The sequence below is a fragment of the Peromyscus leucopus genome, chromosome 12, assembly GCF_004664715.2.
Source record: "Peromyscus leucopus breed LL Stock chromosome 12, UCI_PerLeu_2.1, whole genome shotgun sequence".
Lineage (NCBI taxonomy): Eukaryota > Metazoa > Chordata > Mammalia > Rodentia > Cricetidae > Peromyscus > Peromyscus leucopus.
The window spans coordinates 34,880,487-34,894,135 of record NC_051073.1 but is presented as its reverse complement, the minus strand read 5'-3'; the positions used below and the strand labels follow the sequence as shown (position 1 = coordinate 34,894,135).

The window sequence follows — 13,649 nt, the reverse complement described above, 5'->3', positions numbered from 1 at the left end:
ATATTTAATCAGTTGTTAACTATTCTGTATATTTTATCTCCACACTAAATATAAAGTATAAGCAGCAATTTTTTTCTTAATATAACTATCTGAAAGAGAAAACTAATTCTTGAAAGAGTTGATGGAACAATATTAGGAATCTGCTAGAAACAGAAGACAAAAATAACATTTAAATGAAAAAGAACAATTAAATATTTTGGGGTGCATGTTAACACCACTAAATTGGTTTAAGTGGTTTGAATTCATGTAACACTTTGAAGCACTGTGTCATCGGCAATAATATAAAAATCCATTTACAGAACAGTAGGAACACTCTGCAGGCCATGCTTTCATAATTCACAGGCTGACACAGGCATGCAAATCCTCATTCACAAGGAGAGCCATAGAGGCTCAGCCAGAATCAGTCACTTATAGGGACTGTGTGGTGTTTGCATACCTGTAATCCCTATCTCGGGCTGGAAGGTTGCTGGGAGTTCCAAGTCAGCCTGGGCTACAGCATGAGACCTTGTCTCAGGGAAACAAAGAAAGGAAGAGGAAGAAGAGAGACAAAGGGAGGGGGGAGGAGAGGAAAGGGCACCTCTTGAGGCCTGTCTGCTTCCAAAGGTCTCACCCTCAAAATCCTGGAGGTCTGGGATGAAAATGGTGAAGCAGGAGGTCCTTGGCAACGTGTTGATGCCCACCTAGCAACACTGTCAAGTATTTGTTCTTTGTTAGTGTTAGAGAGTGTGATAGGGAATGAAGAGTGCAGCACAGGGGTAAAGGAGGCTGGAGCGCAAGCCCACAGTGCAGGCAGCCTCAGGAGGCTCCAGGAGCAGCAAGGCTTCCCACAGTGGCCCCTATAACGCCAGTGAGCTGTGGACCCAAGAGCATGAAGTGGGTCAAGGCAGTCACACCCGCGTTTAAGAAATCCTGGTGATACAACTCGAGGGTCTCGAGCTCAGTAAAGACTTGTCCCTCTAGGAAAACATATGCCACTGTTCCAATAGCTAAACTGGACTAACACAAGTAGAATTCCTATTATCCTGAAAAGAGATTTTAGCTGGTGGCTTCAGAGACATTCTGGATGAAAGTCCAACTAAACTGGACTCCAAAAAGGTGACAGGCAGAGTGACTTATTTTCTCTTTAAAGACAGGGGTAAGTCTACAAATGGCACTGGTCTTCTTAGGACATTGCTACCAACTGGGGCTGAGGAAAATTTCAATATATTTAGTTATGGAATTAAACTTCCAGTTCAATTTATTTCATAGGAAATCAAATGGTGCCTTGCATAATTAATTTGAAGTACAGTAGGTACTCAGTATATTTGTTGAATTAATATATGCACAGATGCATAGATGCACAAGAGAAAAATGAAGAAAAATAAATGGCTATTTAGTTAAAAAGACATGAACTACTCATTTATGACAAACAGTGACTAATATTTTAATATTACTTCAGAAACCAGTGAGTCTCTGTTTAAATATTTTCAAAGACCAAGTTAGCCTGTAAGGCTCAACCAAGGTCACCTTGCATATATACTTCTATTAATATTTTACTTCGCATTCAATAAAAGTGAGACATGATTCTATAGAGGAAGTAACTTCTTTAATCAAACACTTAACAGTTTAAAAACGTAAGCTTTACCAATAAATGATCCAATAAAGTTTCAACTTTCATAACCAAAGTTTCAAATAGCCTTGTTTAAAAATCCCCATTTGCTATGGAGACGCACAGGGAAGAAACTCCTCTTGCATTACTCCTCTTATTAATCAACCATGATGGGCTGGGTTTTTATACCTTAATAATGAAGTACAGGAATGAGGGCAAAGCAAAGACAGACACGGGCAAATCCTCAGTAACCTCCCGCCGAGGAGCAATCTGAACTAAGACTTCCCCTTTGCCTTCTCTCACGTCACAGCGCCACCTGGCGCTCACTGTGCACAAATGCGAGGAAGACCAATGTCCCTTCTTCTACAAATGTTCCAGCTTAAGGACAAAATGCTGTAAGCATATGACTGAGACAATGAAGCTAGATCACATGTGCAATGGGGAAATATGAAAGCTCAGAGTGAGAAATTAAAGTGTCATTAGAGAGGGACCCATTTAAGGAAATTTCAAAAAATGCACTCCCGGGAAAAGAACAGCCATGGGGGAGATAGCTCGGTTGGTTGGGAGAGGGCCTGTCTAGCTCGCACAAGGCTGTGGGTTTGCTTGATCAAGGGGGTTCACACCTGTAATCCCAGCACTGGGGAGGTGGAGGTGATGGATCTGAAATTTGAGGTCATCCTTGGCTACATAACAACCTCAAGAACAGCCTGGGCTAGGTGAGAGCCTGTCTGACAGAAAACAAAACCCAAAAGGAAGCCAGTAAGAAAGGTCAATGACAAAATATAAATTATTAAGAGAGGAAGCTAGGTGTGATGGCACAACTTACGATGCTGAGGCAGGAGGATCAAGAGTTCAAGTTCAACCAAGGCTACATGGCAAAATCTTGTTTGGAAAAAGGGCTGAGGTTGCAGCTCAGTGGCTGCAAACACTCAGAGCATTTGCCTAGCATGCCTAAGTGATATCTGCGGTGTGGGGAGGGGGGATGAAAGATATCCTAAAACCGCATTCAAAATGCAAAATACAAAGTAGACCATCAAATAAAACGAGAGTTCATATTTGATTTCTCAAGGCATCCAATTAGTAAGCTTGCAGGCTACATTCTTTAATCCCTACCAAAAGTAATATAACATTATAACTGACAGGTAATTGTACACATTTAATATACTAATAGATGATCACCTTGGTAACTTAACATTCTGTTGAAAGATGAGCATCTCTTGTTAATGCTCCATTACTTACACAAGTATAGGCTTTCCTGATATCCTCGGATGTCTCAGCACTTCTGACATCGTCTCTTTTGTTTCTTCCATTCTTTCTTCATCACTGGAATCCACAACAAATATTACCCCATAGGACTCAGCATAATAATTCTTCCAAATTCCCCGAATTCTTTTGCCACCTCCCAAGTCAAAGATGGTAACTTCAAACTTTCCTTGTCTAAGGTCAATTTTAGAAAAGCCAACAGTGGGAGCTACGTCTTCAGGATGCTCTGTTTGAAATGATACAAAAAAGAGGACTCTTTAGACTTTAATAACATTAATTTATCTCTACAATATAAATCATATCAAAGATAGCATTCATATGTCATTACACTTGCTGATGCAATAGACATTACCATCAAAAACACTTGTGTGAGAGACGGGTTAATAATGTAAATTCCCAACTAGTATTTTCACTATCCACAGATAGGAATTTGTGTTTGAGTTATTTGTTTGTATTGGTTTTTGTGCTGTTTTTGTTTTTCGAGACAGGGTCTCTCTGTGCAGCACCAGCTGTTCTAGAACTCGCTCTGTAGACCAGGCTGGCCTTGAACTCAGAGATCTGCCTGCCTCCTGAGTGCTGAGATTTAAGGCATTCGCATTACACCTCCACCTGGCTGTTAATTTTACTTAATTACTCTAATCTTAGCAAATAACATGAAATGGGCACTTAATAATTAAATGTTGAATGAATGAATGAGTTCTTGTGTTAATGCTGATTTACTCTTCAATCAATTTTAATCTTTCAACACCATGCCACTCAAGGGCTCTATTATATATTCTGTGGAAGAATAAGGAAAGTCAGGAATATTAAGAAAATAAAATAAATTTGAAGAATCAAAAATAGAAAAAACTGCAAAGAATAAGGCAATTCTTTTCCAATCAGATAAACTAAAATTACAGCTACAATTGGAATACAGAGATTTTTTTAAGGGCATCCTGCAAAGAGAGCTCAAATTCAGAACTTCTGTAGAAATGTTTCTCATATATTCCAAAAAATTTATAACTGGGTTTGGAATGAGAAGAGGAATTTTATATCTGAAGACACCAAGTATAGGGGGCACATTACCATACCTGCCAAGGAGAGCAATAATAAATAGATAATAAGAGGTTTAAAAGGATGCCAGAGAGACACAGAAGTCTTACTCCAGGAGATGGGCTTAGGTGAAGGCTGGGGAGCAGGAGGACCCTAAGAGTGAGAAATCAAACAAGTACCAAGGTACCATTGACAATGGATCAAAATCTTTTTTTTTTTTTTTTTTTCTTCAGAGCTGAGGACTGAACCCAGGGCCTTGGGCTTGCTAGGCAAGCGCTCTACCACTGAGCTAAATCCCCAACCCTTGGATCAAATTCTTAACAGGTTTTATTTGGTTTGGTTTTGTTTGGAGACGAGGTCACTTCTGTAGCCTAGGCTGATCCCCAACTTGTGATTCTCCTGCTTCAGTTTCCCCAGTGCCTGGATGACAAGTATGCACTGCCATGCCTGGCGAAGCCTTCCGCAAATACAGGTAAAAGCCAGACTGAACAGGGTCCTGAAAACAGGAAATGGGTCCCTGACATATCAGTTATACCATTTGGTGATTAAAGTAGCGCTCTGTGGACTGAAAATGAGTGATAGGCCATTTCCCAGAGAGCTAAAAAAAATTAAAACAAGAGACAGAGAGAGAGCTTATTAAATATTAATAACTTTATAGATTCAGTGGGTAAGAGAAAACTTTAGTGTCATATCTGCCTCTTCCGTTCTCTCCTTATCACTAGAATATACTATAAATCTTTCTCCACAGGACTTTGCTTAGAGCTGTATGGTTCAAGACTAGAAAGACGCCACAAAAGGCTTTTAATTTTTTATGTGATATTAAAAGATTAAAATTCAGTTCCTCAGTTGTACCAGTTATATCTCCAGTTCTTGGAAATAAAATGTGGTTAGTAGTCCACCCTATTACATGGACTCAGTTTAAACTATTCCTATCATTCAGAAATTTCTGTTAAATGACATTGGTTGTTTATAGTAACTGGTTCCTACATTTAACAAAGCGTTCACTGTGATAAATGTGTGAGGCGTGTTCAAGGATTATTATAGCTGAGAAACAGGCTTGCAAAGTACCACACTGCCTCTCAGGAAGTATCCGAGAGCAGCCTCTGCCCTGCCTGAGACACTTAGCAGAGCCATTAAAAGCCACTTTTCTGCTGCTAATTTCTCCATTACTAAAAAGACAAAAGGGTAAAGCTGAACCTGACAAAGTAGCCTGACTTTTCAGAAACAGGATCTCCCAGGATCTCCAAGGGGAGCTCAGGGCTGGGGAGGTAGCTCCACTCTAGAGTGCCTGCCTGGCAGCTGGAGTTAGATCCATGGCACTCCATAAATCAGGACAGTGGTGTTTGACTATAATATCAGCATTTGGGAGGTGGAGGCAGGAAAATTAATACTCAACTAAGAAAAATAATAACAATGAGGCAAATTACAGCCCAAAAAGATTGTTGTCTTTAAGTATGAACTGAAAGATACCCCCAGGAAATTAACAATGGAAACAAATTCACTACACTAGAGCATAGGCAAGGGCAAATTAGAGCAAATGCTAATTTGATGAAAGACCGTTACTAGAGACCAGGGCTCAAAGATAAATAGGTTATTGTTGCCATCCTCAAAGAACATTGCAAAATATAAAAATCAGCGGGCTGGAGAAATGGCTCAGTGGTTAAGAGCACTGACTGTTCTTCCAGGAGCAGGGTTTGATACCCAGCATGCACAAGGCAGCTCCCAGCTGTCTGGAACTTCAGTTCTAGGAGGTTCAAGGCCTTCTTCTGGCCTCTGTAGGTACCAGGCACACAGCAGACATTGAGGGAAACAAAACATACATACAAATAATAAAATAATTGTTAAAATTATAGAGATCAAATATTGAGGAAATGACACCAAATGTGGATCTTCTGTGAAAAGGCTGAGATGGTGTTATGAAGGAATTCAAAAAGATGAAGGGAAGGAGTGAAGTGGTCAAGCGAGGCTTCGGAAACTGAGGAGAGTAAGAACCAAGTCTTAGAAGTGTCACAATTAGAAGAGAGGGTAGGAAGCATTATTCTAAGCGAGAGAACAATGTACGCGGAGATAAAGTGGTTGGAACATTCCTAGTAAACCAGCTAGCATTAGGAAACGTCTGGGCTGGGGGAATAAACAGCTCAGTGGTGGAGCACTTGCCTAGCATGTATGATGTGAGTTTCAATGCACAGCACGGGGACTGGGGAGGAGGAGAAGGAAAAGGAGGGGGAGGGTGGAGGACAGGGAGGGAGAGCTGTTGTCAAGGTTATTTAGCATAGTAGCCCATACCTGTAATCCTCCATCAAAGAAGGTGAAGCAGGAGGATCAGGAGCTTCAGGCCAGCCCTATGTGAAATAACAAAGCAAAAACAAAAAAACTCAAAATATTTTCAATGTTAGATGGCAAGTGGGGGAGCCAGGACCATAATCTGAGCTCTGCGGACTTAAAAAGCCTTTACTATGAAATCAGATTTTCAGGCTGGGCAGTGGTGGTGCACGTCTTTAATCCCAGTGCTCGGGAGGCAGAGGCAGCCAGATTTCTGTGAGTTTGAGGCCAGCCTGGTCTACAGAGCGAGATCCAGGACAGGGACCAAAACTACACCAAGAAACCCTGTTTCGAAAAAAAACAAAAAAAAAAAAGAAAAGAAAAGAAAAAAAGATAGAAAAAAGAAGAAAAAAAATCAGCTTTTCAGGACAAAAGCCAGGGCCTGGAACACCCTGAGCCTCTGACTCCTGTTCAGGATCTGTGCTTCAAGAAAATACAAATGTGCAAATTCAGTTTCTCCACACGAATCCTTTTCTGGTGATTCCGTACCACTCTCTACCAACTCCACCTCTATCACTACATCCTACCTTCCATACCTTCCCAACAGGTGGAACCATGTCTGCGTACCCTGAGTGCTTAGCACACAGTACATTCCACCCTTCCCTGTAATCATTTACTGGTGACCTTTTAGAGGTAAGTTAATTGACACAGAGATACACAGCCCTCCATCTTAAGACTTACAGTAATGCATATGTTAAGACACAATAAATCTAAGATAAAATACAAATACATAATAAATAAGTATTGATTAGGTGTCTCTTATGTGCTAAGTTATATGCAGGATACAACAAAACAATTATTAATCAGATTCCTGATCCATAGAGCTCTTGACCTATTCTTGAAATATACATATATGTTGTGTGTGTGTGTGTGTGACTATAATACAGTGAAGATATGTTAGTCATAAACAAAGCAAGAGATAATTCACAGAAAAAACTAACTTTCTACCCAAAATGATACAGTTTCCTATTAAGAAGCAGTATTGGATAGAAATTCCTAGGAATTTATGTTTACAAAAGACATTGATTCCCAATCTCAGAGGCAGCGACTGGCCATTAGAGGAGGGTCTAGACTAATCAGTGGTGGTCTACTAAATATCTAACAACTTATTCGGAAGTAGAGGGAGAAGGCTAACATGTAGTATATGCCCATTTTCAGAGTATAATTACTCCCACTCTGACACATTGCAACTAAGTCTAGGTACTCGTAAGATACCCACGAAGAGCTTTGGGGAGAAACAGAGAGCACTGGCTCTTGCTAGAGAGTGACTCAATATAGAGAAGCAGTAGTGGGGTCCAGAACATCAATGGCACATGAAGTAAAGTGGCGCATCAGTTTCTGGTTCATGGTCCTAAAGGAGAGAAGCATGGCCTCCTCCTCTTCTCTCTTACCACTTCCATGCAGCTCAAATGCATGCTGCAGAGAGGTATCTTAGGCCATGTAGAAGAAAGAACAGTAGGGACGGCCAAGTGAACAGGGCGAAGGGCTGACTCCCTATCATCAGGGAGTGCCATCCTAGTCCTAGACTACTTTTGCATGGCCAGAGGGAAATAAACCTCAATCTTGTTGAAACACTGTGACTTTGGAGCCCAATTAACACAATTGTTCTGATGGTCAGGGAAATGAACAGCCCAGTGAAAAAAGTAACAGTCGTGACAGGGATGACACTTTTAGAAGAAGCTGAAAGACACTGGGGTCTGGATTTGAGCAATAACAATATAGTTAAAAGAGAAGGCACACATGCTGGGGGGGTGGTGGCGCACACCTTTAATCCCAGCACTTGGGAGGCAGAGGCAGGTGGATCTCTGTGAGTTTAAAGCCAGTCTGGTCTCCAAAGCGAGTTCCAAGAAAGGCACAAAGCTATAGAGACAGAGAAACCCTGTCTCGAAAAAAAAAAAAAAAAAAAAAAAAAAAAAAAAGAGAGAGAGAGAGAGAGAGAGAAGGCACACAGATCTCAAACAAAACAAACTTTTGCTGGAGAATTTTTCTCCAGGTCTGCCAAGCCCCAGCAGTCCGACAGCCCACTTATAAAATAAACACACAGACACTTATATTATTTAAACTGTTTGGCCTAATGGCTCAGGCTTCTTGTTAACTGTTCTTATATCTTAAATTAACCCATTTCTATTAATCTATACTTTGCCATGTGGCTCATGGCTTACCAGTACCTTACATTTTCCTTGTCCTGGCAGCGGCTGGCAGTGTCTCCCTCCGCCTTCCTGTTCTCTCAATTCTCCTCTCTGTTAGTCCCACCTATACTTCCTGCCCAGGTACTGGCCAATCAGTGTTTTATTTATCAATAAACATATCAATCATCCACAGCAACAAACAAAACACCTAGCGAAAGAGGAATGAGCCGAGAGTAAGAGCAGAACCAGAACTAAGGAGAAAAGCACATGACATGGAAAGGAAGTTTTTATGAAGGCTTAGCTGCGTGGCAGGTGTGTGTGTGTGTGTGTGTATTCTCATCACTTGGGAGGAACGTTACATAGAGAAACCCTGACATGAAAAACAAGAAGATGGAGGAGGAAGAGAAAGAAGAAGGGTGCTGTCTACTATTCTCAAGAAACACGCTTTAACCCATTGGAACACCAAAATGAATAAAACTACCCTTAGGGGATTAACAGCCTGCAGTTTATGAAAGAGGAGAATACATGACGAAAATGAGTCTTTGTGGATGATTTGTGTAATCTTAGCAATTGAGAGGCTAAGGAAGAGGACTTGTAGTTCAAGGCCAGCTTGGGTTACTTCCCTGTCTGCCACTGACCAATGATGTCAAGATGTCAAGGAGACTATACCTGTTCAAACCCGAAACATGGTAGGAGGGGACATCAGGAAGCCACAGCCTAACAACACAAAGTAGCTGTCTCTGTCCAATTAACAGGTAATGAAGCAATTAACATAAGCAAATGACTCGGAAAAATGAAGAGGTTAGCAAGCCAATCTTTTCCACTTACCTCCTTGGATTCCCTTTGCGGTGGCTGTTTTCCCAGCGTTATCAAGGCCCACCATCACAAGGGTCACCTTTCTTAAAATAATAAAAAATGAAAATCACTCAGGATGGAGGGGAGGATACAAGCAAATTTACCCATTCAAGCAACATTTAAGGAGTACATATTATATCCCAGACAATCTTCTAGATGCTAGGAACTACACTCATAAATAAAATACTGATTTAACAGCAGAATTTATAAAAATACGATATCATCCTACTGTCCTCTAAGTAAAAATTATAATATATATATAATAAAGAAAAAATAAGGGAAAGAATGAAAAGAGAATTAGATATATAAGCCTAGCCCTGAGCTACTGGTCATTATTAAGGACTCAACCATTTAGTCAGTCAAACCAGGAATTACAGCAGATTTAACTGTCTTACAAAGCACACACAGAATTCTTTGCTAGGTGTTAGTCTCATCTCTGCACTTAGATAGGCAGCACCATGTCAAATACAAATATCAAATACAACATAATGACATGAGTACTAGCTGAAGAAGTAACGTATGTAGAAAGAAGCTTTCAATTGTTATAAAACATAAAATATTTGTTACTCCATAGAGTAAAAACAGTAACAAAAGTCTAGTTGAGCTTCACAGGTGAAGAAATACAGGGCCAGAAAGTTAAATAATTTGTCAAAGGTCACACAATAAATCAGTTAGCAAGTCATAACCAGCACCTAATACTAACTTCTAGGAATTCATAAATCCAGAGAAGGTACATACTGGTCCTATTAGCCTGGTGATTCAGTACCCTAGTAAAGCTCATCCCTGGCCAGGGTGATCTCTGCACAATGTAAATGGTGGAACAGCTTATCATCAGTGTGGATCTAGGGATGAAACTGTTCAGGGAACACAGAACTACAGCACAGCATGGCTGCCATTCTAAGACCACCAGGTAGAACGTAAGTGAGACAGATCAGAGGACAGAACTCTGGGGGAAACAGAAGCTAAGCATTATTAACATTGTTAAATGCTAGAAAACACAAATGTTTCTGGGCAATGTCAGTTTTAAGTTTTAGCTATGTATGCATACAGAATATATAACATATATACACACTTCAGACAACCTACACTGGGCTTAGAAGGCATTCCAGGCAAGCCAAGCCTCTGTTATTTTAGATGGCCAAGAAGCTATTCTCCCTAAAACATGGGGGTGGAGGTGGTACTTCCTCAGTAACTCTGCAAGAAGCCAGTGACTGATGCAATGTGGGACTTGTGACTTCTATAAGGTCTGTGATGGGCTGTGAGGTGATTGGTGCAAATACAAACCTTCACCTGTACCCCACACCCATGCTACTACGCCCTGCTCCTCACTATATAATCAGACTATCTGGCTTCTGAGTCTGTTGGTAGGGCCCAATCAAAAGCTTCGGTCAAATGGTGTTTTCTTTGATCAAAAGCACAGCAGGCTAAGCTTATAATATGCAGAGAAGGCAGCAGGGGCGCCAGCAGCAGCACCTCTACAGCAGTGGAAAGACAGTACCAAGAGTAGTAGGGGCAGAGGATGGCGGAGACAAAGAGGACGTGGAAACAAAGATGGGGGCCATGGGCCTTCATTTCCAGAAGACTTTCAGGAAGCTGCCAAGGCCTAAGAGTTGAAGTTTTCTGGAGACAAATTTCTAAATGGTCTTATTAAATAAAAAACACGGAGCCAAATATAGGGGTGAAAACCTTAGAGATGAGGGAAATAGGGAGAGCCACCAGCCAACCTCACCTCACCAACTCTGCGGCTTCCAAATGTGAGTTACTTCCTGTCTACTCATGTTTATATACCTTTTCTGTTCTGTTCTCTCATTAGCACCCTTACAGTTTAGCCACATCACTTCCTCTTCCTGCACAGCTCTGTCACTTTCTGTCTGTTTGTACAGACCACCAGACCTCTATGGTTGGTACTGGGATTAAAGGCGTGTGTCACCACGCTTGGCTCTGTTCCCTAGAGTGGCCTTGAACACACAGAGATCCTGCCTGCTAAGTGACAGGATTAAGGGCGTGTGCTACCACTGCCTGACTTCTTTGTTTACTTAAAATGGCTTGCTATTTCCTCTGATTTCCAGGCAACCTTTATTTATTAACATACAAATAAAATATCACATTTCAGCACAAATAAAATATCACCACAGTTACCAATGCTCAAAAGCTGTAACACCAACCACTGCAAAGTCCACAGGAGGGCCACTGGGTAGGAGGTGTAAGTCCTGGGACACAGGTTTGGGAGCTCTAACTAGTAGGCACTGACAGCTACTACTGCCACCTGCTGCTCAGAGTTAAGGGTTACACTAGCTGCTGATGCACCACTGCCCAGGACAACATCCTGAGATCTCAGCATCCAGGCCTGTTAGTTTCTGGCCTCTGGGCCTGAAGTCCTAATCCCCTAGTTGTCAGGACTTAGAGCTATAAGCCTTTGAATCTATGAACCCAACTCACGTGCATTTGACACGTAAAGGCCCAGGTCAAACAACCTACAGCCACCTGCTTGGCACTTCGAGGAGGCCAAGAGAAACCCAGGTATCACTTGTATTAGTTAATGTAGGTATATTCATTTCTCACTGGCAATGCGCCTAAAGAATGCTTGAACACAGAATCAAGATGGTAGTCAAGGGTGTTCTTTAAATTCTAGGCATGGCTCTCATGGATCTGCACATTTATTTCTTCTCCCCCCTCTCTCAAATTCGAAATGTATTCAGAATCCATAAAAAAAAAAGAATAAAGAATAAAGAAAAAAAAGAAAAGAAATAAAGAAAAGACAGATGTGAAGGTGTGGGACATTCCAGGAACAGGTCACAGTTAGGAAGAAAAACTCAGTCTCTCAAAAGCCAAACTGGTCAAATATAGAATAATCAGTGATATGATTCTATACATTAGTCATCTGTGTTGAAGCATTTAAGATAAACTTGTTTATCAACTATCACCATAACAAAACATTTTCTGGCAAGAAAGAAATTAAAAAGAAGTAAATAGGTATAAATTATGTAGTATGCTAGAGTACTGTTAAGTACTGTGGGGAAAAAGAATAAAATGGATGAAGAGAAAAAGAACTGAGAGGAGAAGATGGAGTAGTTTCACATAAAGTGATCAAGGCAGGCTTTATGCAGAAGGAAAGATACAAGCAAGGCCTTGAAAAACTTACTCATCCTGGCAAGAGACCATAGCTCGTGGTGAAAGACAGGAGATAAGGAAGCTGTGGGAAGGCTACAGTGTAAAATCACACAGAGAAAAGGACAGAATGAAAGGACAAGACATCAGACACTCATCGAACTCAGATTCCATAGGTAAGGATGCTGGCTTTTACATGACTAAACTGAATTTGTTCTGCATGTTAGTTTCCCTTGTTACCCAAGAATCTTGGTCCTTTTAAAGTGTTTCAGACCACCATGGCAAAAAAATGAAATCAAAGTTACATTTGACTCAGCAAAGAATAAGAAGGAACCTCAGACCCTGTCCCCAATCAGCCACTGAGGAGGCCAGAAGGAATGTCAAGGAGATCCATAACAGATGATGAAAATGTAGAGATGAGGTCATATGTAACGTAAGTTCTTTCTGTGCATATGAAATTATACAAGCATTGTTAACTGTGAATAGTATGAATTTACTTCCTAAGAAAGCTGGGAGGCAAATGGTATACACACATACTTACAGCCCAAATGCTCACACATATAAAATAAGAAAATAAGTCCACATTTTCATATTGTTTCTATCACATTCTAAATAACATAGATTCAATATAAAGAACAAATAAGCCCTGAAAAATCTCAGCTCTCATAAACTACAGAGCCTAGCAAAGAAACCAGAATATTGGAAGCTAATTTCAGTAAGGTAAGATAATTATTGTAAAAGGGAAACCCTCTTCACAGCAGGATCGTGAATAAAGCTAGAAACAGAGCCTGCTCTAGAAGTTTAAGACTGTCTTACAAATGAAGACCACTGAGGCAGCAGTTTCTAAGAACATGGAATTCTTTATACACCTCTTCAGGGAACCACCCCTGTTCCCCACAGCTCAGGGTTTGAACACAGCCTCTAGCTGGCAGAATTATTTAGGGAGGCTCTGGAAAGTTAGGAGGTGGGGCCCAACTGGAGGAAGCAAGTTTCTAGGGTGGGTCTTTGAGGGTATACTATCCCTGGCCATTTCCTGAGAGGGTGTGTGTGTGTGTGTGTGTGTGTGTAAGATTTTTTAATTAAGTAATTAATTAATTTTCCATGAGTGTTTTTGTCTGAATGCATGTATGTATATCACGTGCATGCCTGGTGCCCTTAGAGGCCAGAAGAGGTTGCCAGGTCCCTTGGAAGTGGAGCTGTCACATGAGTGTGGGGCCTGAACCCTAGTCTCCTCTATAAGTGCAGCAAGTGCACTTAACTGCTCAGCCATGTCACCAGACACCTGACTTTTTTCTTTTCTTCCTACTACATGGGTATGTAAAGATCTATCCGTCCTTCACCACAAACCCTTA

The 13,649-nt window shown here is 41.0% G+C and overlaps 1 protein-coding gene across 3 annotated transcripts in view; it reads right to left on the bottom strand.

The window, feature by feature from the left end:
- Positions 1–13,649, bottom strand: part of Arl13b (ADP ribosylation factor like GTPase 13B) — a 57,803-nt gene that overhangs the window by 32,677 nt on the left and 11,477 nt on the right. For 2 of the 3 annotated variants that reach the window (XM_028879455.2, XM_028879456.2), the window contains exons 2-3: positions 9,163–9,233; positions 2,828–3,077 (exon numbers count right to left, since the gene is read on the bottom strand). In XM_028879455.2, coding sequence (XP_028735288.1) covers positions 2,828–3,077; positions 9,163–9,233 — 321 coding nt within the window. Of the gene's footprint in view, positions 1–2,827; positions 3,078–9,162; positions 9,234–13,649 lie in introns of those variants that run through there. The other variant, XM_037209667.1, reaches the window with a different exon arrangement.